Source organism: Lontra canadensis, unplaced genomic scaffold, assembly GCF_010015895.1.
Source record: "Lontra canadensis isolate GAN:19392208 unplaced genomic scaffold, GSC_riverotter_1.0 scaffold107, whole genome shotgun sequence".
NCBI lineage: Eukaryota > Metazoa > Chordata > Mammalia > Carnivora > Mustelidae > Lontra > Lontra canadensis.
The window spans coordinates 1,697,096-1,722,577 of NW_022631101.1; the positions used below are offsets into that span (position 1 = coordinate 1,697,096).

Sequence of the window (25,482 nt, forward strand, 5' to 3'; positions counted from 1 at the left end):
TTTCCCTGAATATTACATTAAAGATCGATAAAAAGCTAAAAATGTGTGTCCCCCCCAATGCAGCTGGGTCCCTCCTGGATCACCCAGTTTCATGACCGGCAACTTCTTTTTATTATTACTTATGCTAGATAGAGTTGGGTTTCTGGCTCTTGCAACCCAGGGTCCTCATACCCCATCTCCCAGCCATCTACTGTGTCACCGGCCCACTTCTCTGAAAAGTTCCCGTGCCTGCTTCAAACTATGGTTCAGGTGGAGGCTGCCATGTCCTCACACAATCCCCAGAGGATGGGTCCCCGGCTGATCTCCACCCAAGGGGAGCCAATCACAGTAGCCCAAGCAGCCAGGCCACGCAGATTGAGCCACGGATGAGCCAATCACAACTTTTCCCCGGGATGTGAGGCCCGAGGCTGGAAATTAACGAGCCTCAGAGCCTTGTTTCTATGGCGTAGAGGATGCTGGTCCCAGAGAAAAATTCTGAGTCGCGAAAAGGCCAGAGAAGGTAGGGAGGGAATATCCTGACTGCCCACGAATCTTTGCTTCGATGGCCCTAAGGCCGGGAGGCACACCTGCCTTTCTCAGTTGGCGATGGGGGCCCACTGAGACCCAAGTCACGGTCCCTCACTGCAAACACGGTCATCGACACGCCCCCCACCCGCCCCACGCACTCGCTTAAAGCCACCGACTCTACGGACACACACAGACCCTGACCCCCTGCGTCAGTGCATGTGTCTTTATTTCTGGATGATATAAAAGAATGAACTTAAAAAAACACTCCAACTCAAACACCTTAATGGCTCCCCCAAAGCAATGTGGCCCCTCTATCCACCCCGATAAATAGAGATTTCTGTCAGTCCACCCCCCCACCCCCGGAACCCCCCTGCTATAGACGTACTCTGGGTATATATTACTCTACTCGGCAATAGACATCTCCCGAAAATAGAACTCCAGCCCTGCCCCCTGACTCTCCCCTGGCCCCACTTCCCTGGGACTCTCCATTCCCACTTCAGACCACCCGCCACTGCAGCACACTGGTATCCTTGCCCCCCGTGGTCAGGGCCACGCTGTCATCCCACAAGAAGGCCACGTTTGTCACATGGCTGCTGTGTCCGCCGTATTTGTGGCTGAGGGCCTGGGGGAGGGAGAGAAAGACGTGAAAGGTGATGTCATTTTCCTGGCTGGAGCCCCTGTGCCAGGCATACAGTAGGGACTCAGTGACTATTTCTGCTGTGAATAAGGATCAGAGAACTAAAGAGCTCCAAATCGCAGATACTTCGAGAAGAGCGTTAGCGCTAGAGACAGAAAGTTATCGACTCTGAGGTCAAGAACCACCCTTAGGATCAAGTCACTGTGCTCCTTGTACAGATGGGAAAACAGGCCTGGAGCGTGTTGCCTTACTCTCACCGCCACCTGTTGCCTGTCATCCCCACCCCGCCAGCCCCCCGGGGTGGGGACTCACTCGGGGCTGACAGCAGGGATAACTGAACAGGTGGACTTTGCCAAAGTCATCAGCTGAAGCCAGCAACTTCCCATCATGGGAGCGGGCCACGGCGTTGATATCAGTACCATCTGCTCCCTCGGACCAGATCCCTGCGGGCAAGATGAGGGGTGGGTGGGGGTGAGAGGTCAGCTGGGGTGAGCAGGTCCCAGCTTCCCTCCTTCCTCCCACCTAGCTTGTCTCTGGCCAGGGATGAGAACTACAATGATCTTTTTCAAATGTGTAATTGACCCTGGACTTCCACTACTCAAAATCCTTCTGTGGCTCCCTGGTGGCTTTGGGAGAAAGCCCAGGCCACTGTTGCCTCTTTTTAAAAAATTTTTTTACACCTGGGTGGCTCAGTCAGTTAGGTCACTGCCTTCAGCTCAGGTCATGATCCCAGGGTCCTGGGATCGAGTCCCGCATCGGGCTCCTTGCTCGGCAGGGAGCCTGCTTCTCTCTCTGCCTCTGCCTACCACTCTGCCTGCTTGTGCTCTCTCTCTCTCTGACAAATAAATAAATAAAATCTTTAAAAAAAAAATTTTTTTTAAGTTTAATTTATGTAAGTCATTGCTACACCCCAGGCGGGGCTCAAACTCCCAACCCCGAGATCAAGAGCCACAAGCTCTTCCGACTGAGCCAGCCAGGCTCCCCGGAAAGCCCAGGTTTCTCAGCATGACCCCCAGGCTCTGCCCACCACTGCTCCAGCCTCCTCCTCCCTAGGGCTCCCCTTGAACCCCACAGTGATTTAGCCCTCCTGCCTTCTTGGACTTCTCTAAATGCCAAGTTCTCTGCCACCTCCCTGCTTTTGTGGGAGACATGCTATGACTCCCTATGCCTCAGGACTGCTTTCCTTCCTCACTGCCTCCTCATCCTCCAGGTCCAGCTTCGATAGCCCTTCCTCCAGGAAGCCCTCCTTGATTCCCTCCCAGGCTGGGGTCAGGTGGCAGCCCAGACCCCACCCAGCTGACTCTGGGCTATCTGGGGACAGACAGGTCTGTCTCCTCCACTAGCCTGTGAGGCTCAGGATGGCAGGGCCCACGCCGGGCCTGGGGATAACCATTAAGAGACTCCAAAAATCACCAGTCGAGGATGTTTCTTGGAACTCCTATCCTGAGTGGGACCTCCCCCATTCCAGAACTTACCGAAAACCCCAAATCCCAGGACACAAGTGGCCGTGGCCCATTCCACGTTCCTCACAGCTTCTGCACTAGTGATCTGCTTACAGGTAGCTGGGTCCCCTGGGGCAGAAAACGGGGGGGGGGGGGGGGGGGGGGGCTCAGGGCACAAAAAACTACTGACCTATCCCATGCATTTTACAGTCCAGGGCCATGGAGGTCCAGGACAGGAGGGTAAGGTCCTAGGGCTCATTCCACCTCTCCAGACTTGACTAAAGTCACTAGAATTTCAGTTGTGACAGTCCCAGGCCTGAGCAGGAGATCTGCTCAGAAACCTGTACCCCACCCATGGAACCAGAAAGGGGATCAAATCCAAAGCCAGGAGACCCGATCAATCAAAACAGCCCCTGAATAGAGGAGAGAGGCCAGAAAGCCCTGCACCCCTTCCGGGAAGCCAGGGAAGCCTACGGAAATCTCACACGGAAATAAGTAATCTGAAGGAGGGTGGCCTTTGACTTTCAAAGCACTCACAGTACAGTATCTCGTAGTCCCCCGAGTTGGTGACAAAGCAGCTGCTGTCCTGGGCCCAGTCCAGATGGGTGATAAAACTGGAATGGCCCTGTGGGGGGAGGGGGGAGGGAAGGGGTGGAGTTAGAGCCCGAAGGGGTGGGGTTGGACCAGGAGAGGTGGAAGGCAAAATACAGAGGTAAGGTGAGAACACAAAGGGGCCAAAGGAAGGATACACAGCCTTTGGAGCGCGGGGGCGGGGCCAGACTCCCGGGGGCGGGGCCAGACTGTGATGGGCGGGGCCAGACAGAAAGGGCTTAGAACACAAGGGGAGTTTAGAACAGGTGGGCAAGGCTAGACACAGAGGGGGGTGCTTATAACACGGGATGGGGGTGGGGGCAACGTGTGGGCGGGGCTAAGACTCCTTGAAGTGATCAGGGCAGAGTCAGTAGCGTTGAAGCTGTGCTTCCTTGAAGGAGAAAACTGGTTAATTCTGCAGCCCCTGGACGGGGTGGCGGCGCAGGCTGGGGGCCACTGCCCACTCACCGAGCACTTGCCCAGGCGGCTGACCTTGCGGCCGCCCTGGTCCACCGTGTACACGTACACCAAGTTGTCGTGGGAGCCCACGGTCAGGTACGCCCCGTCTGGGGGAGGGGGAGGGGGGGCTATGAGGAGGCACCCAGGCTCTACCCCCTTCTCTGACTCAGTCCCCCGCTATTTCAGACTCCTTAGCTGTCCCAAGCTCCGTCCCCACTACAGCCCTAGACTCGGCCTTGCCACACAGCCGCCACGCCTTCCCCCTGCTAATGACTGAGCCTCAGTTCCCAGGCCTGGCTTCTCCAAGATCCCTGGGCCCCGCCGCTTACCTGGAGAGAAGCTGACCACTGAGATCTGTTCATTGCCATCCGTGTGGATAGCCACCAGGTCATGGGTCTCCGTGTCCAGGAGCAGCCATCTTTAAGGAGAAGGCATGGTTGGGGGAGGGGGTATGAGCTGATCTGGTGTGTGTGTGTATGGTGGGGGGGGGCGGGCAGCAATGTGTGGGGCCTGAGGGACCCCAGAAAAGATTTGAGGGAGAGGCTGACTCCAGACAAATGTCAGAGCAATCTGGGGAACAGTCTTAATTACAGATTCTGTGGGCTCTAGGGACATAGGATAGGGGGATGGGTGTCAAGGGACAGTTCTCACGGTAGCAGAGAAGCTCTCCCCAAATGCCCAACTCAGCTTTACCTGCCAGTCACCGTGCCCACAGCCAGGACAGAGCCACTGGGGTGGAAGCCAGCAGAGCGGGCAGGGTCCTGAGGGGAAAGAGGAAGCAGGACTGAGAACTGGGGTCTCCACAATCTATCTGGCCATCATTCCCCGACCCCAGAGCCAAGGGCTGTCACCTTCCTCTGCGGCCACAGACGTTTCCAAACCACTCTCCCTTCCTGTACCATTTCAGCTCAAACAGAAAACGTCCCTGCTGTCACTGCTGACTGGTGCCTTTCATACTCCTGGGCTAAATTCCCCCAGATTTACTCAACTGTGACTCCCCTAGGTAACTTTGCAGAAGTAAGCTTGTTGGGACTCAGGGTATCCAGAGTTTTAAGACCTTTGATAGATAATGCCAACTTTGCTTTCCATAAAATTCTATCAACTCCTCACCAGGCAGGTCTGAGAGCCAATTTCTCCACATTTTTGTGAAGTTCCCAGCAATGAGTATTTCCTTTTTTTATTTTTTTTAATGTTGGGGGCATTTGGTTGGTTCCCAGGGTGATGGAGCACCCTGGAATCAGACTTGGGTTCACATGAGGGCTCTGACGCTCCCTAGTTAGGTGACATCAAAAACTCCTGTCCAAGCCTGGCCTGCCTCATCTGGCAAAGGGAGAACATCAATCCTTCACAGGGTTGTTACAGGCAAGACGTGAAGTCCTCAGAACAGTAAGCCGGTAAGCCAGATGGCCTACAGGAAGGACTCCACAAAGGCTGGTTCTGACTGTAATTACATGGTGATGATGGGAAAGTGATTTTTTTAACCTTCTGTGCCTCCTTCCAAGCGGGGATCTGTCATCCCCACTGCTTTGGGGAGGTTGTGAGAAGTTAAAAGGACGAAGTGGGTACCATGCAAAGCCAGCACCTCTGGTCGTGGTTGACAGGCTGCCCACATCAGAAGAATCTAAGGGAGCTCGTTACCAACTTGCAGATTTTGGGTCCCAAATATAGAACTCATGAATCAGACGCTCTGCGGAGGGGGTGAAGGGTTCTGTGTTTCTGGCGACTCCCTGGTAGTTCGACGCCGGAATAAGGATGATGATACCTGGCCCTAACAATTTCCAGAGCATACCATGCCTGAACTCAGAGGAGTTCAAAGGCCATCAAGTGTTCTAGGATCAGAGGTAACCTGGCATTCCTGGAGCAAAGCCTCAAAGAGTGGTGCGGGGGATATGATGGACTGATGTTCTCGTGTCCCAGGGGGACAGGCAGGGGAGCTTAAAAATTATACTGCCCAGAATCCTTTGCAGCGAGGGTCCCCACTGTGATTTGGGTCAGACGATCTGTTGCACTTTTGTGGGGTCTGGAAGACCGAAGGCAGACGCCCCACTCTTCCATCCATCATTTGGGCTGTGAAAGCAATGCCATTTGCTACCCTCGTCGGAAGTCACCAGCCTTGAAAGGCAAGAGTGTGGAGTATCAAGTACACAGTGCAAATGGGGCCAGTGCTGGGTTGCTCGGAGGCCAAGCCAGTCCAACAGAAGCCTCTACAGTGACGGAGATGTTCATGATCTGTACTTCCTAATACAAGGGCCACTAGGCACTGAAGTCTTCATTCTGTTGACGTTCTACAGTTCATTGGCGAGCCACACGTACTGAACGGGGCAGCTTCTGGGCCAGCCTGCGCAATGACCCCAGCTTCCCGGTTCCCAGGCGAGGACGAGGGCACTTTCTTGAACCCGGTGCTCCTGACTGTGGCAGAGGGAGGGGTGGGTTCTGGGCCTCCTTCTGGGGGAGAACCCGTTCCTCCGGCCCTTCCGAGCAAGTCTGTAAGCACCCATGTCCCTGCATTAAATCCCTTTTGGCTTCAGGGTGCCCAGGGGGCTCAGTGGGTTAAGCATCGGACTTCGGCTCAGGTCATGATCTCAGGGTCCTGGGATCGAGCCCCATGTCCAGCTCTGTGCTCAGCAGGGAGTCTGCTTGTTCCTCTGCCCCTCCCCCCACTCCGGCACACATGCGCTCTCTCAAATAAATAAAACCTTAAAAGAGAGATATATATATATGTGTATGCATATATACGAATCCCAGTCTGCTTAAGAAGACTTGAAGTGGTTTCCACTCGTTGCATGGAGCCCAGACACCTTGAGACAGGCGGTTCTGTTAGAACAGGGTGCCAGGTGCCCCCTCCCCTTACCTCGATGACCCGACTCCACAGGGGCTGGTGGGACTCCACACTCCACAGATGCACCAGCTTATCCTGCCCGCATGTCACAAACTGTGCCCGGCTGGGGTGCGTGGCCAGGCCCCACAGCTCTTCCACGTGGCCCTGGTGGAAAGGGGAGACAGCAGTGTGGAGACGGCCGATCTAGGCCCTTTCCCCAAGACCCTGGTGCCCGAAAGAAGTGGTGGAGGGCACCTGGGTGGCTCAATGGGTTAAAGCCTCTGCCTTCTGTCAAATAAATAAATAAAATCTTTAAAAAAAAAAGATTTTATTTATTTATTTGACAGACAAAGATCACAAGTAGGCGGAGAGGCCGACAGAGAGAGGAAGGGAAGCAGGCTCCCCGCCGAGCAGAGAGCCCGATGAGGGGCTTGATCCCAGGACCCTGAGATCATGACCTGAGCCTAAGGCAGAGGCTTTAACCCACTGAGCCACCCAGGTGCCCCAATAAATAAAATCTTAAAAAAAAAAAAAAGAAGAAGAAGAAGAAGTGGTGGACTAGGGGCACCTGGGGGGCCCAGCCGGTTGAGCATCTGCCTTCGGCTTAGGGCTCCAGGCTCAGAGCATGATCTCAGGGTCCTGGGATCCAGCCCCATGTCATCGGGCTCACTGCTCAGCGGGGAGCCTGCTTCTCCCTCTCCCTCTGCTCCGGCACCCCCGCCCCACTCATGCTCTCTTTCTCAAAATAAATAAATAAATCTTAAAAACAAAATTGTGCTAGACTAGCCCCAGCAACACACTGGGGCTACAGGGGACCCAGGGAAGATCCTTTTCCCCGTGTGCCTAGAGCAGGCTGTGGGCCAGCAGCCCCTGGCCCTGGTGTGTGGCTCCAGGAGGAGAGGGCACTTAAGGTGCAAGAAGGAAAAGGCAGCCTCCAGGGGCCCTTCTCAGATCCAGGGACTGGGTCCTGGGAGGTGTGTGGCCCAAGATGCGTGTGGCCCATGGGACCAGCTGCCCGGGCACTTACCGACAGAAATGGACACCACCCTTGATCAGAGGGGCAGAGGGCGGCACGGCTGCAGCGGGGGTCCTGGGGCCCCTCTGCTCTGCTAGCAGTAACTCACTGGCTACCAGACCATGGGGAGTTCTGTGGCGGGGGTCCTAGGATGGGGGTGGGTTTATGGGGTCGGTGCACATAAAGGGAAGGTGAGTGGGGTTTGCTGGGCCAGAGGAAAAGGGATGGGGCAGGGATGTGGTGAGAAAGGATGGTGGGAAGAGAGATGGAGGGACGTGGGGAGGAGGGCAGACGCGGGAGAGGCACTCACCTGGACGAGCAGTGAGAAGCCGGTGTGGACAGAGCCCTGGAGGATGGAGTTGCGGGTGGTGCCCACGTACAGCGTGTCCCCCCGGCCCTCCGCCACGGTGCGCACTGGGCCGAAGTCCTCCGGGACCTGAGGGTGGAGGGCAGGGGCAGATGAGGGTAGGACCCATACAGAGAGGGGGTGGGGGGAGACCAGCTGGGGAGAGGAGGGTCTATTTGGAGCCCTGATGGGATGGGAGGAGGTCCCCTCACCTTCACAGGAACCTCTCCCCCTCCTCACCTCCACCTCCTGCAGCTTGCTGTAGTCAGAACCCCAGAGGACCACCCGACGATCACGGCCCCCTCCGGACACCAGCGTCCCGTCCCGCAGGGCGCAGAGCCCAAACACACCGCCATCGTGGGCGCCCAGCACTGCCTGTGTGATGCGATTCCCACCTGTGATGGTGAGGAGGGGTGGCCAGGGGCTGGGATCAGCACGGGGAGGCTGCGCCTGTACAGATCCCTGAAGGCACCTGGAATGCTCAATCCTACATTTAGCCATTCAGCTACCCAGTACTTCTCTATTCCAGTACCTTCTTATCCATCCATTAAGCCAGCTGAACTAACATCCACCCATCCACTTTGGATCTATTTACCCCCTCACCCACCCATCCATCCATCTACTCCTTCATCCATCCATCCATGCACTCATCCCCTCACCCATCCATCCACCCCCTCATCTATCCATTCATACACCCTTCATCCATCCATCCCATCCACCCCTTCGTCCGTCTGTCCATCCATCCACCCACTCATCCATTCACCCCCCCCATCCATCCATCCATCCATCCAACCACCCCCTCATCTATCCATGTTCTCCTTCATCCATCCATCCACCCCTTAATCCATTCACCTCCCCATCCATCCATCCATCCATCCATCCATCCATCCATCCATCCACCTGTCTACTGATCCACCCACCCATCCATTCACTTCTTTTATCCAACTACCATCCACCTGTAAATCTATCCTTCTATTCAAACATCCGCCCATTTGCCGTCTGTTTTCTCATCCACCTACCCATTCACCCATCTGTTCACTCAGCTGTCCGTTTGACCATCCACTCCTTCATCCACTAACCCACTCAATCAACAATTATTTCACTTGAATTTGCTTTGGGCCCAGCTTCGTGCTGGGAGATACTGGGGACACAGTCGTGACCAAGACAACTTCAGATCTTGCTGTCACAGGGCTCACAGTTCCATTTCAGAGACAGACCTACTACCAGTCAGTGGCAACCCAAGGTGGTTGGGGCTAGGATGGGGAAACCAAGGAGACTGCGGGATTCCCAGAGAGGAACCCCGTCTGGTAGGTCAGGGAGAGTTCCCTGGAGGAGAAGATGGTTGAGCAAGGATCTGAAGGATGAGGAGGACAACAGAGTGTGGAGAAGTGCTGCAGGCAGAAGGAACAAGGTATGCAAAGGGAAGACAGGGAGAGAGAGCATGCACTATTTAGGGAACTATAAAAATCTGGTCTTGGGTGCCTGCCTGGTAGCACAGCTGAGTATGACTTCTTGGTTTCAGCTCAGGTCATGATCTCAGCATTGTGAGACGGAGCCCTAGCCCCACCTTGGGCTCTGCACTCAGCGAGGTATCTGCTTGGGATTCTTTCCCCCTTCCTCTCCCCACCCCACCCCACCCAGCTTGTGCACAGGCCCGCGTGCTCTCATTCTCTTGTAAATAAAGTCTTCATAAAGAAATCTGGTGTGACTCCATGTAACATGGAAGGGGCCAGGAAAGGCAGGGCCAGACCACGCTGGGTCATGGAGGCCTCAGTGAGGAACCTGGACGTTGTCCTGAGGGAACTAAGGAGCAATGGAAGAGTCTGGCAGGAGAAGAACGGGGTCAGATTTGTACTTGGTTGAGAACAAACAAAATTCCAGGAGGCAAGACTACAGGCCAAGGATCAGGGAGGAGGCTGAGACAGGGACTCAGAGGAACAGTCCTCCTCGGCCCAAATCCCTCAACCCAGATGCGGAACCACGTGCGCGTACATCATCTTGTCCACTTATCTTCCCACCCACCCTGCAGCCCAGGGCATGGCCCCAGCAGTGGGTCTGGGGATATGGAAATGAATCACCCACAGTCTCTGCCCTCAGAAAACTCACGGCCTGCTGAGAAAGACATACCCCAGTGATTCCGAGCTTATTCTCAGCTAAGCTCAAGGGATGTTCCAAACAATGTGGTGTTGGAGGCAATGCTATTATACCCATACTACAGATAGGGCAACTGAGTCGCCGTCACAAAGCAACACCTGACTCGGGCCTGTCTCCCATATACCCATGTGTGGTGGGGCGGGGTGCCCGGCTTGGCCACTTGCTGGGTCATTGCCCTTCTCTGAGCCTATGGTTTTTCATCTGTGAAATGGGGATATTTAGTGCAGCCTTGAATAAGGAGCCTCACGTACATGAACGCAAACGTACCCAGGCCAAAAAACTCACTGTTTCACACCATCCAACTGCCGGGACAAGCTTTTCTTCACCCCATTAGCCTTTGCTGGGACAGCGCACCAATCCATCGGTTGGGACAACCATTGATTCATTTACTTGTTCATTCACTTAACCATTCACCACCAAAGAGGAGAGTGCACTCACTCCTTCAACCTTCCACTCACTGAGTAGGACAACCCCTTCCCTCATTCCCTTATTCTTCATTTACTGCTCTGGGACAAACCATCCACCCACCCACCTATCCATCCATCCACCCACACAAGGGTTAACCAGCTCATTTGTTTATCATTCACACTTGATTCCGACCATGGAATTTGCAGGAGACAAGGGAGGGGAGTAAGAGATTTCATGGAGAGGGAGATATGGAGCTGAGCCTTGATGGGGGGTGGGGTGGGAATTAGACAAGTAAGGATTCGGCCTATTTTATCAGACATTCCACACAAGCTGGGGCAGAGGAAGGCTCAGCCAAAGGGGGTTGGGGAGGACTGGGTGGAGGACCAAACACATGGGGTGACACCAACCTTTGCCCCAGACATAGAGGTTCCCCCCAGAGTCCCCGGTGACCACATCGCCGCCCTCCAAAAAGGTCACACAGAGCACATACTTTGGTTTCTCATGTTTCTAGGGTGGAGGAGAAAGGGAAGGTGTCAGAAGGTTGCTGAAGCAGAGAGCCTCCCAGAGCTCACCCCCAATCCAGGACCATGGTCCAGGGGATCCCTTCCATGCTTTTGGGTGTGAAGCCCAGTGTGGAGCATCCCATCTCCAACCATCTCCAACCTGCCTCCATGGGTGCTCCGTGGCCGAGAGCTTCTGACCCTCCTGTCTCCCTTGCCCACCCCTGGACCCACTTCCTATCTCCTTTCTGACTTTTCTCCTGTCCTCTCTCTGCCCCTGATTCTCCCTCTCCATCCTTGGCTCTCCCTTGTCCTCTGTTCCTGGATCTCCCTCTTCCCATCCCTGGGTCTCCCCCTCTTTGTCCTGGGTCTCCCCCTCTTTCTGTCCCCAGCTTTCCCCTCTCCATCCCTGGCTCCCCTGCTCTGCCCCTCTCTCTTCCCCTCTCCTTCCCCACCCTCTATCTCTTTGTCCTTCTCTCTGCCTTGCCCCACCCTTTCCTCAATATCTGTTTCATCTGTACCCGGTGTTCTCAGGGCCTCCCTTTTTGGGGTGAAAGCCCTATCAGAGGTGTTCCTGCATCTTCTCTCCCATACCCTCCGCTTCCCGCTCAGTGTCTGTCTGTCTGGGTGCACATCTCTTCTGGCCAGTCGGCCTCTGACCTCGGTGTTTTTCCATATTCTTGGCAAGCACAGTACTGCTTACTGAGCACTTACTATCTGCTAAGGGCTGCAGTCTACTCTTCACCCCTTTGAAGCCTCACGACCTGAGAGTTAAGAAGGATTACCCTCACAGTCTGGATTAGGAAATTGAGGCCCTGGCAGGAAATACCTTGGCATTCCCATAATCTCCAGACTCTGGAACCCTCTAGAACCCTCTGGAACCCTCTGGGTCCCTGTTTTGTTGTCTGTCTGGGTGTCTTTGCCTGCCTTCTTCAGGGCCAGCCTGTATCCACTCCCGTGGCACTCACCTCAAAGAGGCCCTGCCGTTTGCTCAGGCTGCCCCCTTCCAGACTCCAGAAGTAGATATGGGATTTCCCGCAGGTGATGAGTAGGGTGGGGTCTGTGGGGTGGAAGGTGGCCACCAGCACGGCCTCGTTGGAACACTTTGGGGAGTGGGGAAGATTCTGAATCAGGACCTCAAAACCACCAGGGCCACCCCATGTAGGACTGCCCTGTACAGCTGTGCAGGTTGTGCACTGCACACCTTGACTGCCTGTGTCTTTACTATACAGGCAAACTAAAGTACAGGAGGCAGGGCCAGCCACCCAAGCATTAAGGCCATCTTCGTCAATGTCACAGCAGACCCTGGAGCACCCCAACTCTGAATTAAGTACTGTGTTAAGCCCCTCATCCATTAACTCTGGTAATCCTCACAGCACCCTTGAGTGGAGGCTCATTAGCGCTCTCCATCACCAATGAAGACGTGAGGCTCAAAGAGGGGAAGTCCCCTGACCTAGGCCATACAGCCAGGGAAGCGTCAAATCCAAAATCAACTAACATAGGTCTGACTCCAGAGCCCGGCCTCTCAAACACAAAGTCTCTGTCCCCAAACTGTGGGCCCAGCCAGAACCTAGGTCTCCTGCCTCATGCCCAAAACAGGCACATGACCTTGAAGCAAGGAGCTGTCCCTTCTACCATGCTTCAGATTACTGATCTAGAAGTCAGGCCCACACAGAGATGCAAGTCATTATTTTGGACATGGCAAGGCCATGGTCAGTAGCTGCCTCATACCGACCTTTCTGTTGGGTCTGGTCCAGCACCCCTGCATCCCAACATCAAAGCCAAGTCCCTACTAGGAAGATGCTACCATCATCCCCATTTTATAGATGAGGCAATCAAGGCTCAGAGAGGCAAGCCTCTTGCCTGCCTGAAGTCACACAGCCACCAAATGGTAAAGCTTAAACTTAGATATGAGTGTCTCAGGTTCCAGACTCCTAACTGCTGAGCTCCAGCCAGTTCCACAGAGGTACCCCAAGGAGAGGGGATGAGCACAGGCACCCCACCTTGCCATCCACCACCTTGGCCTCCTTGGCCCAGTCCCACACGGACAGCATGTGATCGTTGGACTCATCCACTGCACACAGCAGGTTGCCCCCATTCTAGAAGGAAGAGAAAGGAAGGGGGCAGAGAAGGTGGGTCAGAGGCCATCCCCTCAACACTTTCCCCACAGGGACATTTCCCATGCAGGTCTGTTGTAAATTTTCAAAGCTCCGGGCCCACATTATAGGAAACACATTAAAATACATTCCCTGTCCGGCAGCCAGACACGTATTTTAAAGGGTTTCTAGAATTTTCCTTTTGAAATGACCCCGTCCCTAAGAAATACATCTCCTCCATCCTCAGCTTTTTCTCTGCAGTCCCCATGTGGTCAGGAATCCCGAGAGCATCCAATCCGTACTCTTACAAGGAGTAACTTTTATATACGTGTAATTGAACAATCAAGTTGACAAAATGTTGAGTGTTTACAGCTGTGGTTAAACAGCTTAATTTTGATTTTGCAGGGTTTCCCTCCTGCTACACACACACTGTGGCAACAAAATAGCTTCCCCCCCCCACCCCCACACCCAGAGCCCTCAAAGGACTCCTTGAGCCTCAGGAAATCCAGGAGCCTCTAATCAGTGCTTCTTACACAATCGGTGGGAGGACCGTCACTCCTCAATTCCTTGCATATCAGTACTTTGGTAGAATACATTTTGATAAAAACTTAAAGTATGATTAAAAAGCCCACCAATCACAGACTTGGATGTTGTGGAAAATGTCAAATTGCTCTACAAATTCCTCAAGACTTACTCTCCATTTCTGGCCTTATCTCACCCAGACCTGCCAACGCCCATCCTGCCAACACCCACCCAGGCCCCCGCACAAGGATCTACAAGGCCCTACACACCGGGCTCCAATGCCTAAGGGGTAAGGACCTTTGAAGAATGAAAGTTGATGCCAAAAATAACGCTACAAGCATGCGCCAATCCAAAGATCTCTGAGGAGTTCATGTGGGGACAAACAGGTCATGTGGGTCCCCCCTCCAAATGGCTAATGGAGGAGCCCTGTGAGGTCACAAAGATGGGGGCTCAGCCTGGAGGGCCTGGAATTCTGCCAGGGGTCGTGGCCTATACCTGCAGCATCACAGTGAAGGTGTGGCCCCATCCCAAAGTTCTGGGGGTGGGGGGGAAGGCTGAAGGGGTAAGGGCTGAAGGCTTCTGACTTCGGAGGTGAGGGGTTAGATGCAGGGCCCGCAGGACTTACAGATTTGGAAAAGCCCACACAGCACACAGCTCTGTCAAACACCCCCAGGCCCAGCACATGTAAGGTGGAAAGGGAAACTGAGTCCCAAATGCGCACGTGGGGTGGTAGTGGCTGCAAGGAAGAAAGAGGCCTGTTACCTGGGGGGGGCCCACCTGTCTGCCCCCACCACCACCCCACCCCGGTCTCCAGGTGCCTCCCCCTCCGATCTGTTACCTTCCCCTCCTTCGTGGTGCCTGCCACCTGTCCGGTAGCAATGGTGACCATATCAGGGTGGACAGCCAGGCTGAGGGAGAGGACAGATGGACAGGGCTCAGGGGGAGGGAGGGGACTCAGGGCAGCCTGGGACCCCTCCCAGAGCAGACCAATGTCACAGGCCTGGCTATTCATTCCACAAGCTGGTTGAGTGAGTTGCTTTGCCCATAAACGCCGATTTTGTCCGCTAACAAGAAGGGGGCACTTTCTGGGCACTCGGGCTCAGAAGCAAGACTCTGGCCTGGGGTCTCTAACTCCAATACCTGCAGGACTCAGGCCTGGACCCAAACAGTGGCCAAGAGAGTGCACCCACTTAAAGCGGCCGTCTCTACCTGGCTCCCACATGCCGTGGGATTGCCTGGGGCACTAGCTAGTTTCCGAAAGAAGTGAAAAATCCAGGCATTTGGGTGAATTCACCGCCCTTTAAAATACTGATAAGCAATCCATTTTTTGTTTTTCCCCTGAGTGCAGCTTGTAGACCAAGCAAAGCCCTGCCCTTCCAACCCCCCAGGCCTTTACCATTTGATGTCATCGTTGTGTCCCAGGTAATGCCGCTGCCTCTGCTCCTCCACACTGTACAGCACGGCCACGGAGGCCACGAAGTACACTATCTCCCCGGTGGGCAGCAGGTAAAGGTTGGCCCGGCAGTCTCGGCCGCGGTAGCCATAGCTGGACATGCCCGGGGGCCGGTCAAGGAGCCTGTTTTGCACTGCACATGCGCACTGACTGCCAGAATCAAGCACTGAGCTTCGGTTTTCCTGCTTCCACTCAGATCCCTGGCGAGCGGTGGGGGTGATGAGATCCCCTCCAATAACATGTCCACCAAAATATTAACCCTGGGGAAATCTGCACATGTGACTTGACTGGGAAAAGGAGTCTTTGCAGACATAATTAAGGTCTCAAGATGAGATTATCCTGGATTATCTCGGTGGTCCCTAAATCCAAAGACGAGTGCCCTTGTAAAAGAGTCAGAGAGGAAAAGATGAGAACGCGGGGGCGGGGGTGGGGTGTGTGTGCACCAGGGACCATAGGAAAATCAGAGACTGGAGTGATGTGGAGTGACTACAGGCCAAAGAGCCCCCAAAGGGCTCCTGGCAGCCACCAAAAGCCAGAAGACAGACACAGGACAAGTTCTCCCCCAGAGCCTCCAGAGGGAGCGTGCCCTGACCTGCCCATCCCCCACCCCCCCCAACACACACACCTTGACTTTCAATTTCTGGCCTCCAAAACCTTGAGTGAAACTTTTTGTTTTGAGCCCTGAAGCCTGCAGTAATTTGTTACAGCAGCCACAGAGTATCAGTATAAGCCCATGCCCTCCTCTCTCCAGAAGGATCCTGTTAAGACCTGTCAGCTCACATCTGCTCCAACCTTCCCACGGGTCCCAAGTAACTCGGAGCAAAAGTCAAAATCCTTACGAAAGTCCAGGCATGAGGCCTGGCCTGATCTGGGCCGGATTCCTCATTCCTGAATCAGGCTCCACTCACACTGGCCTCCGCTCTGTTATCACCTCAGGGCCTTTGCACTTGCTGTTCCCTCTGCCTGAGCTCTCCTACCCTTCCTCTCTCCATGGCTCCCTCACCTTCTTCAGGTCTTTGCTCAACTCAGAGAGGCCTTTCCTGCCCATGCTATTTAAAACCACAAACTCATTCACCCTCACTGCCTCCACTCCCCTCCCCACTCCTGTTTCTGTCCTATACTCATCTGAATCCCACACGTTTTAACTGTCTCCCCAGCTAGAGTATCTGCTCCAGGAGGCATTGTTTTGTTCGCTGCTGTATCCTTTGTGCCCAGATTAGAGCCTGGGACAGAGCAAACACAGGAATTCAGTATCTGATGAAGGAATGGCTGACTCCTCTGTTCAGAACTTTCTGGGGCTCCCCCCATTGGCCTGGCTGGGCCCTTTCTGGCCTCAACAGGGCTTCAGCCCTCCTTGACTCTCTCTGATCATGGAGTCCCTCAAAATGCCAAGATCATGACTCCAGGCCTTGACGCTAACCTTTTCCCCTTCGCCTCATACATTTGACCTGCTACTCTTCTCAGCTGTCACTTCTTCCGGCCTCACCTCCCTCAGTAATTACCTGGTTAATCTATATGTTAACTGTCCCCATTCCCCAATGAGACTGTGAGTTCCGCAGTGGCCAAGACTGGGCTGTTTCGTTCACTTCTCTAACTCCTCCTCTGGGAAGCCCTCCCCGACCCCCAGGCTGGGTCAGCTGCCCCTCTGGGTTCCCCCACACCAGCCCTGATCACTGTGAGTTGTCACTGTCAAGGAGTCTGTCCCCACACTGGACGGGGAGCCCTAGGAGGGCAGGCGTCCACCCCTTGGCCCCAGATGTTCAGAAAATATCCGAATGAATGCTGACCCATGCATGTATCGTGACCCCACAGAAAACTGCTCTAGCCCGCGGTTATTTCGGGGACAGGCATTTGAGGCCCATGCTGATTTCTGCAGCCTGGTACAACAGCTTAGTATGCTTTGATTCTCGTGAATATTTCCAGCAGTCTCAAAGGGACTCTGGGCTCCAACAAACCTGCCTCCCCCAGGGCAGAAACCAAGCCTGAGAGAAGAGGACAAGGACCGGATCCCTAGGATGCTGACCCCAAGCCCCTGTGGGCTTTTTGGAAAAAGCCTGGGCCACAGAGGAGTTCTTTGCCTCGGAGCTGTTCTGACTCCCTAGGACAGGGCTAGGGTCCCTCTCTTGGACTCAGTTTTCTCATCCAGAAAGTGGGGGTCATAATTCCCAACCTGCAGGCTTCAGAGAGTTCTTGGAAGTTCTGCTTGTAAAAATACATTCTCAATTCTACAAAAGAGAAGGATTGTATCAATCGCTGTATTTATCCATAAAACACTTGAGAACAGTGCCTGGCATCTAACTGCTCAAATAATGAGTAGTCACTATTTATCAATCCCTGATTATGAGGCACGTTTGAGCTTGGCACCTTTACACACTGTTTCATAGCCTTATAAATCTGAGGTCATGAAACCCATTTTTCAGAGGACACAGCTGAGGCACAGAGAGGCGAGGTGACTTGTCCAGGGTCACACAGCCAGCCTGGGCTGGGGTTTCAATCCATTTCTGCCAGGGTTCCTCACCATTTCCAACTTCTATTTCTCAAATACGCCAAGCTCCCTCTGGCCACAGAGCCCCCGTACCTGCCGTGCCCTCTGTCTGGAACATTCTTCTTCTAGTTCTTCCTATGCTTCTCCTAATTGCTGTATTTGTGCAGCTCAAAGTCCCCCTCCTCAGAGAAACAATGACTCCTCTCACATGACCTTGGGTCCCTGTGTTCCCAGCATTTATTACTTAACTGAAATTACCTTGTTTATTTGACCACTGGCTTCTGGTACCTTCTCCCCCCCTCCCCCATCCCGCTTTTAGAAGGTGAGCTCCGGTTCACGCCTGGAATATAGAAGAGAATCTGACATATGGAAGGCACTCAGCAAACATTTGGCTGCTTTCATGAATCATAAAAGGTCATTTCAGCTAATCTGCTGTTCTCCTGCTCTCTTCTGACTGCAGGGCCATCCTGACCCCTCAGGCCCACAGAGGACTGCAAGTCCCTCCTGATTCAGGGCAAAGATCCTCCCTCTTGAAGTGCCATACAGGAGGACTTTTGTCCCCTCCAGACCTGGGGGATGAGGGGCGGGGAGGAAGGGATTACAGCAAAAGGATACACCCAGTCCAGCTTGAGACGGCTGGAGGGCAGCTCGGAGCGCGTGTCCAGGCTGTAGGTGGGCGCCAGCTCGTCCGGAATCAGCATGGGCACGGGGCGCCCCCTCAGGAACATTTTCACGGAGCCCTCCTCTGCCAGGACACCCCCAAAGGTCAGGCGCTGACAGCAGCCCCTACCCCCTATTCCCTCTCCCCTTCAGGCTTCACTTAAAAAAAAAAAAAATGGGCGGGGAAACTGAGGCCAGAGAGGCAAAGGCTCCATAAACCAGGTTCCCTGACCTCCAGCGATCCCCAACCACGCCCCTCCCCCTCTCCCCACTCACCCATGCTGAAGATAACTTCTTTGGTTTTGCTGTCAGGAAAGGGGGAGGAAAAAAACACCCTAATTAGCAGACGGGTCAGAAAAGGGGAGAAACCACTCCCCTGCCCCACCGGTTCCCTGGAGATCTCTGAGGAATAACGGGGCGGGGGGGGTGCCGCGTAAGGAGCGGAGCGCTGCCTCTCTGCAGGCCGTGTGCTTTGCTCGGTTGATCTTGCAGAGCCTAAGACACAGGCCCAGAGAGGCAGTGATCGCCAAAGATCACACAGCACGAAGTGGCAGGGACGCGATCCTGGAAGACGGAGTCACCAGGGACCCCTCCCTCCTAATCAGCACGGAGCTCCCAGCGCTCCCCACCCCCAGTCCCACAGTGCCCCAAACTTCAAGCAGCAAGGGAAGCGGTGAAGGGGCGTGTCTCCGCATTCCCTTCGCCGGCGGAAAGGGTTGATACTCGGGAGCCTGGGTCCCTAGCGAGGGCGAGGGGAGACCTGGGTTCCAGGCCCCAGGGGTGCAGGGAGGAGAGGGTCTGCGAGAGGGTCTCACCCAGCTCCAAAGCTACTCATGGCGGCGGCTGGCGGAGTTTCGGGGCCGGGGGTGGAGCCGGGACGGGCTCCGCCGCTTCCGGCCCTGGGAGGCGCCCGCGCCGCCGCGCCCTGCCCCGCCCTCCGCGGCCGACCCCGGGAGCCGGCGGGTCACACTGGGTCTCACATCCTGGGCTGTGGGGTCCTGACAGGCTCTTTTGAGGGGGGGTGGGGGGAGAGTGTTGTTTGAGACCAGGACCAGCCTGTGTGTCTGCCTGAGTTCAGACCCCACCTCTGCCACTTCCTAGCAGAGTGGACAAGTTGCCCAAACTCTGCCTCGGTTTCCTTATTTTAAAAAATGGGAATAAGAGTACCTACCCCGCTGGGTGATTGCGAGGATTATACTGGTTAATTCATGCAAAGCGCCTGGGGTAGTGCCTAGCACAGAGCCCTATGGACGTGTTTTCTATTATTTGAGTCGGGTTGAAATGTGTGGTTTTGACCCAGTTCCTGCCCTATTTCAGCCCCAAGCCCACAGCGTCGTGACTCCCCTCAGGTTTTTACTCTGCCCAGACCGTCAGTGTGGTCCTGCCTCCAGGGAATGGACCACGCCCAACATTCTCGTCACACCCACCTCCCTCTCTGATCTGTTCCCAGAGTTGACCCCTCTTGATAATTGACTGCTCCCCCTGAGCCCTCGCCTCGGGTCCCCCCAGGCATTTTACTGAGATTACTTTATCGGGATCCAGTCCCAGGGTAGAGTCCCTTCAAAGCCTCCAGGTTGGCCCCGCCCCCTGATGATTGGCCCCGCCCCTCTGGCCTAGTACCAGACTCGCTCCACCTGCCACCAGTGATCCCCATCCCAGGCTCTGATTCTGCCAGGCTAACACTCTGCCTGTGACCTCAAATCGCAATCATACCCGTCCCTCTATTCCCCTATTCCCTGCAGAAAGTCCTTTGAGGCTTCTGTCCCGCCCCCTCCCCTGAGAATCAATGGAGACTCTTTTACCTCAATGGCCACGCCCACAAGCCTGGCTCCTCCTTATGTTCCACCCCTGCTTACCCAAAGGACCCTAACCACTCACTTCACCCAAGTCCTAATCCAGCCTCTTAAGGCTTGACCACGCCCCCCAATGTCGGTCGCGCCTTTCCAGGCCTTCCACTTGGACCATGCTACCTCAAGATTGGTCTCTCCAAGTTTCCGTCACTGTCGCCGTGTTCGGAACTACATGCCCTCTTTCTAAGATATCACCTCATGGCCTGGGGCATCACCCCAAATTCCCCATCCCCTCTCCCACGCCTGTCTGGGGTCCTGGCCGCACCTCTGTGACATAACCCCGCCCAGACACCTACCCTTCCTTTTTGGCGCTACAATTGCTGCTAGAAGATGTGGTGCGGCTGCGGGGGTCCTCGCGGCGCACTGAGGCGAGGCGCTCTGGTGACAAATAGCGGCGGGCGCTGCGAAGAGAGAGCACATAGTTAGGAGCCTATGAGGTTAGTAGACCGGTGTCCGAGGCGGGAGAGAATCTCCTGGCACTTTCCACTGCTGAAGTTCGGGCCCCTGAGCCCATCCCTCTTCGTATAAACATCCTCCGTCTCCCACTGGGTCTTGGAGGAGGCTGGGGACTCCAGCTTCCGTGCCTTACCTGCGCCCGGAGGTCGACGACTCCTTCTTGGGGGAGGATGGGGAGGTGGCATAGCCGCCCACGCGCCGCGGGGGTCCCGCACCATTGAGGGGCGTCCTGGTGGGAAGGCCTTTCAAGAGCTGACACACTAGAGGATGGGGTTAGAGGACGGAAGTTGTGAGTATGAGGTCCAGGTCCTGACCTCCCCATCTCATCCCTTCAGTCTAGCAAAGATACCCGAAGCTGTGGTGCCTAAGCGTGGAGGCGCTCGGCCCTTGGGGGTTCCCCGCGCGCGCAGCGCAGCGCCCTGCTCTTCGCATGCCCGCAGGCGACGCAAAGCGTCAGCCAGCGCCGCCTTTAGGACCGCGAGCTCGTCTTCCTGCAGCTGCAGCCGCTGCTCCAGCGCCGACACGCGGTCGTCCACCTCCATGCCGCTCGTGCCCGACAAATTGTCATCTGGAAGGAAGGGTAGCGCTGGCTCCGGGGGCCACTCCGGAGCTCCAAGGTTTAAGGTGTTCCCCGCGTCCCCTACCGTCCCGCCACCTTCCCGGGTTAAAAGAGGGGCCAGCCACTGCCCCTTCCTCTCCCTCAACCTGTGGCTGGGACGCTCGCAGATGGGCCAGGAAGAGGGCTCCGAGGGGGAAGGAAATCCCCACCGCTCTCAGATCTAGGCCCCCACACTCTTCTGCCCGCCCTGGAGGTGTGACCTTAGGGAAGTCCCTTCCTCTCTTACATTTTAAGATTCTACCAATCAAGAGCCTGTCGGCTCTGATTTCAAGATTTTATGACTAAGATGCTAAATTAACTATGAGCGATATCAATAATTTTTATCTTTATTTAAGCCGGCTCCACGCCCAACGTGGGGATTGAACTCACGACCCTGACTGAGATCGAGTTGCCTGCTCAGGGCGCTTGGGTGGCTCAGTGGGTTGAGCCTCTGCCTTCGGCTCAGGTCCTGATCCCAGGGTCCTGTAATCGAGCCCTTGCATTGGGCTCTCTGCTCCGGCGGGGAGCCTGCTTCCCCCCCACACGCCGGCCTGCCTCTACCTACTTGTGATCTCTGTCAAATAAATTAATAAAATCTTAAAAAAAAAAAAAAAAGAGAGAGAGTTGCCTGCTCATGAGCCAGCCAGGCGCCCCCATACCGATATTTTTTAAATGACACCAACTTATTCCTAGTGACACTAACGCTCTAGAACTGATCATCAATATTCTCTAACGAATACCAACATTTTATCCCGGGTACTAACGTTTCCTTTCTGTTTCTTAAGACTGTCCAAGCCAAAAGGTCGTGCCTGGTCCCTCCCCTTCCCATTCTCTCCTCACCTTAGGCTTCGACCCCAGAATTGGCTGCAAGGACAGAGTTTCTGCGGCCCCTGGCGGTAGACTTGGGGATTGCAGGCAGCGCATCACAGACCCAGGAGACCCACGGGAGGGAGATGCGGGCGGGGACCTGACAACCAAACTCTCTATCCCAGCCAGAGCTTCTCTCCTGTTCGTCTTCCTTATTTCACTTCTGTACCCCACGCCCCAGATTCGGCTCTCCCTCTCCTCTCCAGCCCATGGGTTCAACCAAATAACTCCTCCATCGCTCCCCACCCAGCCCATTTTGCCGAAGTGGGAGGGGTGGATGACTGAGACGTCCCCCTCCACTCTCCCTCCCAGACCACTCATACCCAGACTCATTGCTGGCAACAACCGAGGAAGTCCTGGCTCCCAGCCGGGTGGAAGTAAAGGCGGTGTCATTAACAGGGACGGGGCGTGGAGGTCGCACCTGCCATCCCGCGTCCGTAGGCTGCCCCGCCCGCCCACTGGGCTCCGCAGTGCAGCCGTCAGTCCCTCCCCTCCCTCCCCCCTCCCTTCTGGCGGCCCAATCGCCAGCCTGGCCTCGCCCGCCCTGCCCCCCACCAGCGCCTCTTTGGTCCGGTGCTTGGACCTGCAGAGGAAGGTGGGGGCCTCCCGAAGTCGGAGGAAGAGAGCTGTCAGGACTTAGAACTCTAAGGGAAGGGACCCTCAGGGTCCTGCTGGGATCACATTTTCCAAAGGAGGAAACTAAGAAGGGAGGCTGGGGGAGTGTTCGGAGACTAATCCGGTCACTAGGTGAAGGGGCAGGAGGGCCCCATGACCTCGTTGTGCCAGACCTCCTCTTACCTATCACTACTAATACTATACACACACACCCCCAAAAAAGGGAGGGGAGAGAGAGGCCCCTTATAGCGGTATAGGGAGCTTACGAGTGACAAGACTCTTCCTGCACTTAGCACTGTTCACTTAGGACTGGTTTCCTGGCTCCTGGTACGGTGCTCAGTAAACCCAGAATATAAACTATTATTATGGTACATACTGCTCCAGGCAACCCTAGTAATGGTGGTATTACTTCCATTGGAGGAGGAGGGGAGGAGGAAGGGGGTTGAGGCCCAGAGAGATGAAGTTACTTGTGCCTGGACACAGCCTTGCAGAAACAGAACAAGTATTGGACCCAGGCTGCCTCTTAAAGGGGCAGAGGAGGCCAAAATAAGCATCTTGTCCTCCGCCAACTCCAGCGTGACCAGGGGAGTGAACCTCCAAACTGGAAGATAGTCCCTTCTCAGGGCCCCCTGAGTGACATGGAGGTGTTTTCACCTTGGTCCTTCAAGTCCCCACCCGGAGAGGCCAACTGCGTTCTGAGGCCTTGGACCCATCCCCCCAATTCCCCTTAACTCAAGTCCTCTGGCTCTCACCTGAGCATCCTCACCCCCACCCCCAGCCCCAGCCCTTTTGCCCAGAGACCAGCCCTGGCTTCTCTGCCTCCCCTCCCTTCCACCTCCCCTCCACCTCCAGCTCCCCTCCTCTAGGCCTGACATTCACAGTGGCCCTTCGGGTGGAAGGTAGGGGTGTCTAGGAAGATGGGGTGAGTCCTAATGGGTAGAAGTGGTGGAGCCTGAGGATTTGGGGGTACAGTGGAGGCTAAACCCTCTGGTCATCCTACCTGCTCCCACACCCAGCCCACAAACCAACCCCAAATCCCACCCCCCCCCAATCTGTCAGTCCCTCCGCCAGGAAGAAGGAGGAGGGTCCCAGAGGACTGAGGGGGAAAGAGCAGAGTTTCAGACCTTCAGGCCTGCCCCCTCCAACCCCAAGCTCCTGAAGGTTCTGCCCCCTCCTCTTCATCCAGCTACCTCCGGAGAAGGGGAGGGTAGAAGCAGGTGGGGGACTGGGATCGGGGCTTTGGGGATCAGGGACCTTGCTCTGGGGTAGAGTCCTTTTGGGGGGGCGATAGGAAGATCTTCAGCAAGGGGCGCGGATGGGGACTTGGAAGGAGGAGGTTGGGGCAGGAGGAAATGGGTCCAGCCCTGGGCGGAGTCAGGGTCGGAACTGAGGAGGGGTCTCACCGTTGCAGTATTGAAGCAGCGAGGACGTGTCGTAGAGGCCGCAGAAGGCCGGGCCGCGCTCCGCCATCGCCCCGCCACAGCCACCGCCGGCCCCCCCGGCCCCAGCCTGGGCCCGGTCCCCCCCTCCAGGCCCTGCCTCCCGTTGCCATAGCAACGCCCTTCGTTCCAGCATCCCCGGCTCGGCCCGCCCGGCATCAGGCGGCCGGCGCCGGGCCTGGCACCGGGGTCATCCCCCAGGATGCCAAGAAAGGGGGGTCGGGACACCCCTTGCCAGGCCCCCCAACACAATCCTTGAACCGGGATTGGTTGAGCCTAGATCCCCCTAGGTACCGTCTGGTCCCGCCCACAATCGGCGCGTATTCTCCCTAGACCCCCTCCTCGCCAGCTCAGGACCAATGAGAGCCTGTCGCGCAGGACCCTCAACCAATAGGGATGCAGAAGGGTTGGAAGGGGCAGGGCCTTCCCTGCTTTTCAGCCTGAAGCGTAGCCCCGGGCTCTGAGAGGAAGAGAGAGTGGAGGAAGACACTCCCATAACCCCCAAACCTTCTCCTTAATCTTTTACTGAATTTCCCAAAAGTCCCCTCGCAGGACTGGGCTCGACCCTAGAGCTTCAAATCTGCCTAGATATCCGCTGGCTCCGCTCTCGAACTCTAATTCTTGGAGTCCTTGTTTATTCGATTTAGGCCCGCCCCCAGGCTCTTAGCTCCACCTCCAGAATCCTGCGGGAGCTCAAGTTCGATTCCTGCCCCCAGACCCTTTGGCACCGCCCTCAAGGTATCCGAGGGCCAGGGTACTTGGCCCAGAGCCCTTGACCCTGCCTTCTTTTAGGATTAGCTCCGCCCCCGGGTTTAGCCAACCCCCCACCCCAAGTCTGATATCGCTCCCCAACCTCCCGCCTTCTTATCGACCGTCCCTTGGTTCCTCTCCGAAAGCCCTCGTCTCCCGCAACTTCATTATCCAGTCCGGGTTTTGACATAGGCTCAGCTGTGACGCCGGGAGGGCTGGCGGTGTCAGTCGGAGCTGGCTCTGTCGTTGGGGGAGGTGGGAGGGGAGAAAACCTGACAATGGATTTCAAGAACAGTGGACCACCTTCCCCCAGTTCCCAGCACCTCATCTTGACCAGACCATGTTGCATAGGAAGGAGAAGAGACCTCAAAGCGGGAAGAGATTTATAGGACACACAGACCGTGAAAGCCCGGGGCTTTGGAAACGGATGGACCCGAGTTGAAATCCTGACTCCAGCAGTTTCTGGTTGTGACCCTGAGCCTCAGTTTCCACACCTGAAACGTGGGCGGTCGTATCGTGCCTACCTCTCTCATTCGTTCCAAAATGTTTACTGGGGGGCAGTAAACTGGGTGGCTCAGTGGGTTAAGCCTCTGCCTTGGGCTCAGGTCGTGATCTCACGGTTCTGAGATAGAGCCCGCATCGCATCGGGCTCTCTGCTCAGCAGGGAGCCTGCTTCCTCCTCTCTCTCTTCCTGCCTCTCTGCCTACTTGTGATCTCTGTCAAATAAATAAATAAAATCTTAAAAAAAAAAATGTTTACTGATTTGGGGCGCCTGGGTGACTCAGTCCGTTAAGCATCTGCCTTTGGCTCAGGT

At 55.5% G+C, this 25,482-nt stretch overlaps 1 protein-coding gene across 4 annotated transcripts; it reads right to left on the reverse strand.

Annotated features, from left to right (window-relative positions):
• Positions 1–709: 709 nt before the first annotated feature.
• On the reverse strand, positions 710–24,219 carry EML2 (EMAP like 2). 4 transcript variants are annotated; one of them, XM_032838971.1, is made up of 22 exons: positions 23,883–24,215; positions 20,749–20,967; positions 20,533–20,659; positions 20,240–20,344; positions 18,370–18,398; positions 18,049–18,178; positions 14,892–15,041; positions 14,334–14,403; positions 14,121–14,231; positions 12,881–12,976; positions 11,846–11,980; positions 10,785–10,884; positions 8,056–8,210; positions 7,780–7,905; positions 6,488–6,619; positions 4,330–4,397; positions 3,966–4,054; positions 3,646–3,743; positions 3,124–3,211; positions 2,620–2,715; positions 1,457–1,587; positions 710–1,129 (listed from the first exon to the last, which is right to left on the reverse strand). In XM_032838971.1, the coding sequence occupies exons 1-22, from the start codon at positions 24,052–24,054 to the stop codon at positions 1,004–1,006; spliced, it is 2,553 nt and encodes an 850-aa protein (XP_032694862.1). In that variant the 5' UTR covers positions 24,055–24,215; the 3' UTR covers positions 710–1,003. The 4 variants fall into 4 exon arrangements, 3 of the variants coding, with proteins under 3 accessions (XP_032694862.1, XP_032694863.1, XP_032694864.1); XM_032838972.1 differs by lacking the exon at positions 23,883–24,215 and adding an exon at positions 22,188–22,212; XR_004380458.1 differs by lacking the exons at positions 710–1,129; positions 3,646–3,743 and having other exon boundaries at positions 1,475–1,587; positions 23,883–24,219.
• Positions 24,220–25,482: the final 1,263 nt, after the last annotated feature.

Bases quoted from the DNA above. Each gene is read 5' to 3' on its own strand.
- EML2 (XM_032838971.1), bottom strand. From the start codon at position 24,054: ATGCTGGAACGAAGGGCGTTGCTATGGCAACGGGAGGCAGGGCCTGGA. The intron at 18,399-20,239 runs GTAGGTGTCTGG...CTTTCCTGACAG, and splicing joins TGTAGCGCCAAAAAGGAAGG to CAAAACCAAAGAAGTTATCT. The intron at 14,232-14,333 runs GTAACAGATCGG...TCTTCCTTGCAG, and splicing joins GCACCACGAAGGAGGGGAAG to CCACTACCACCCCACGTGCG.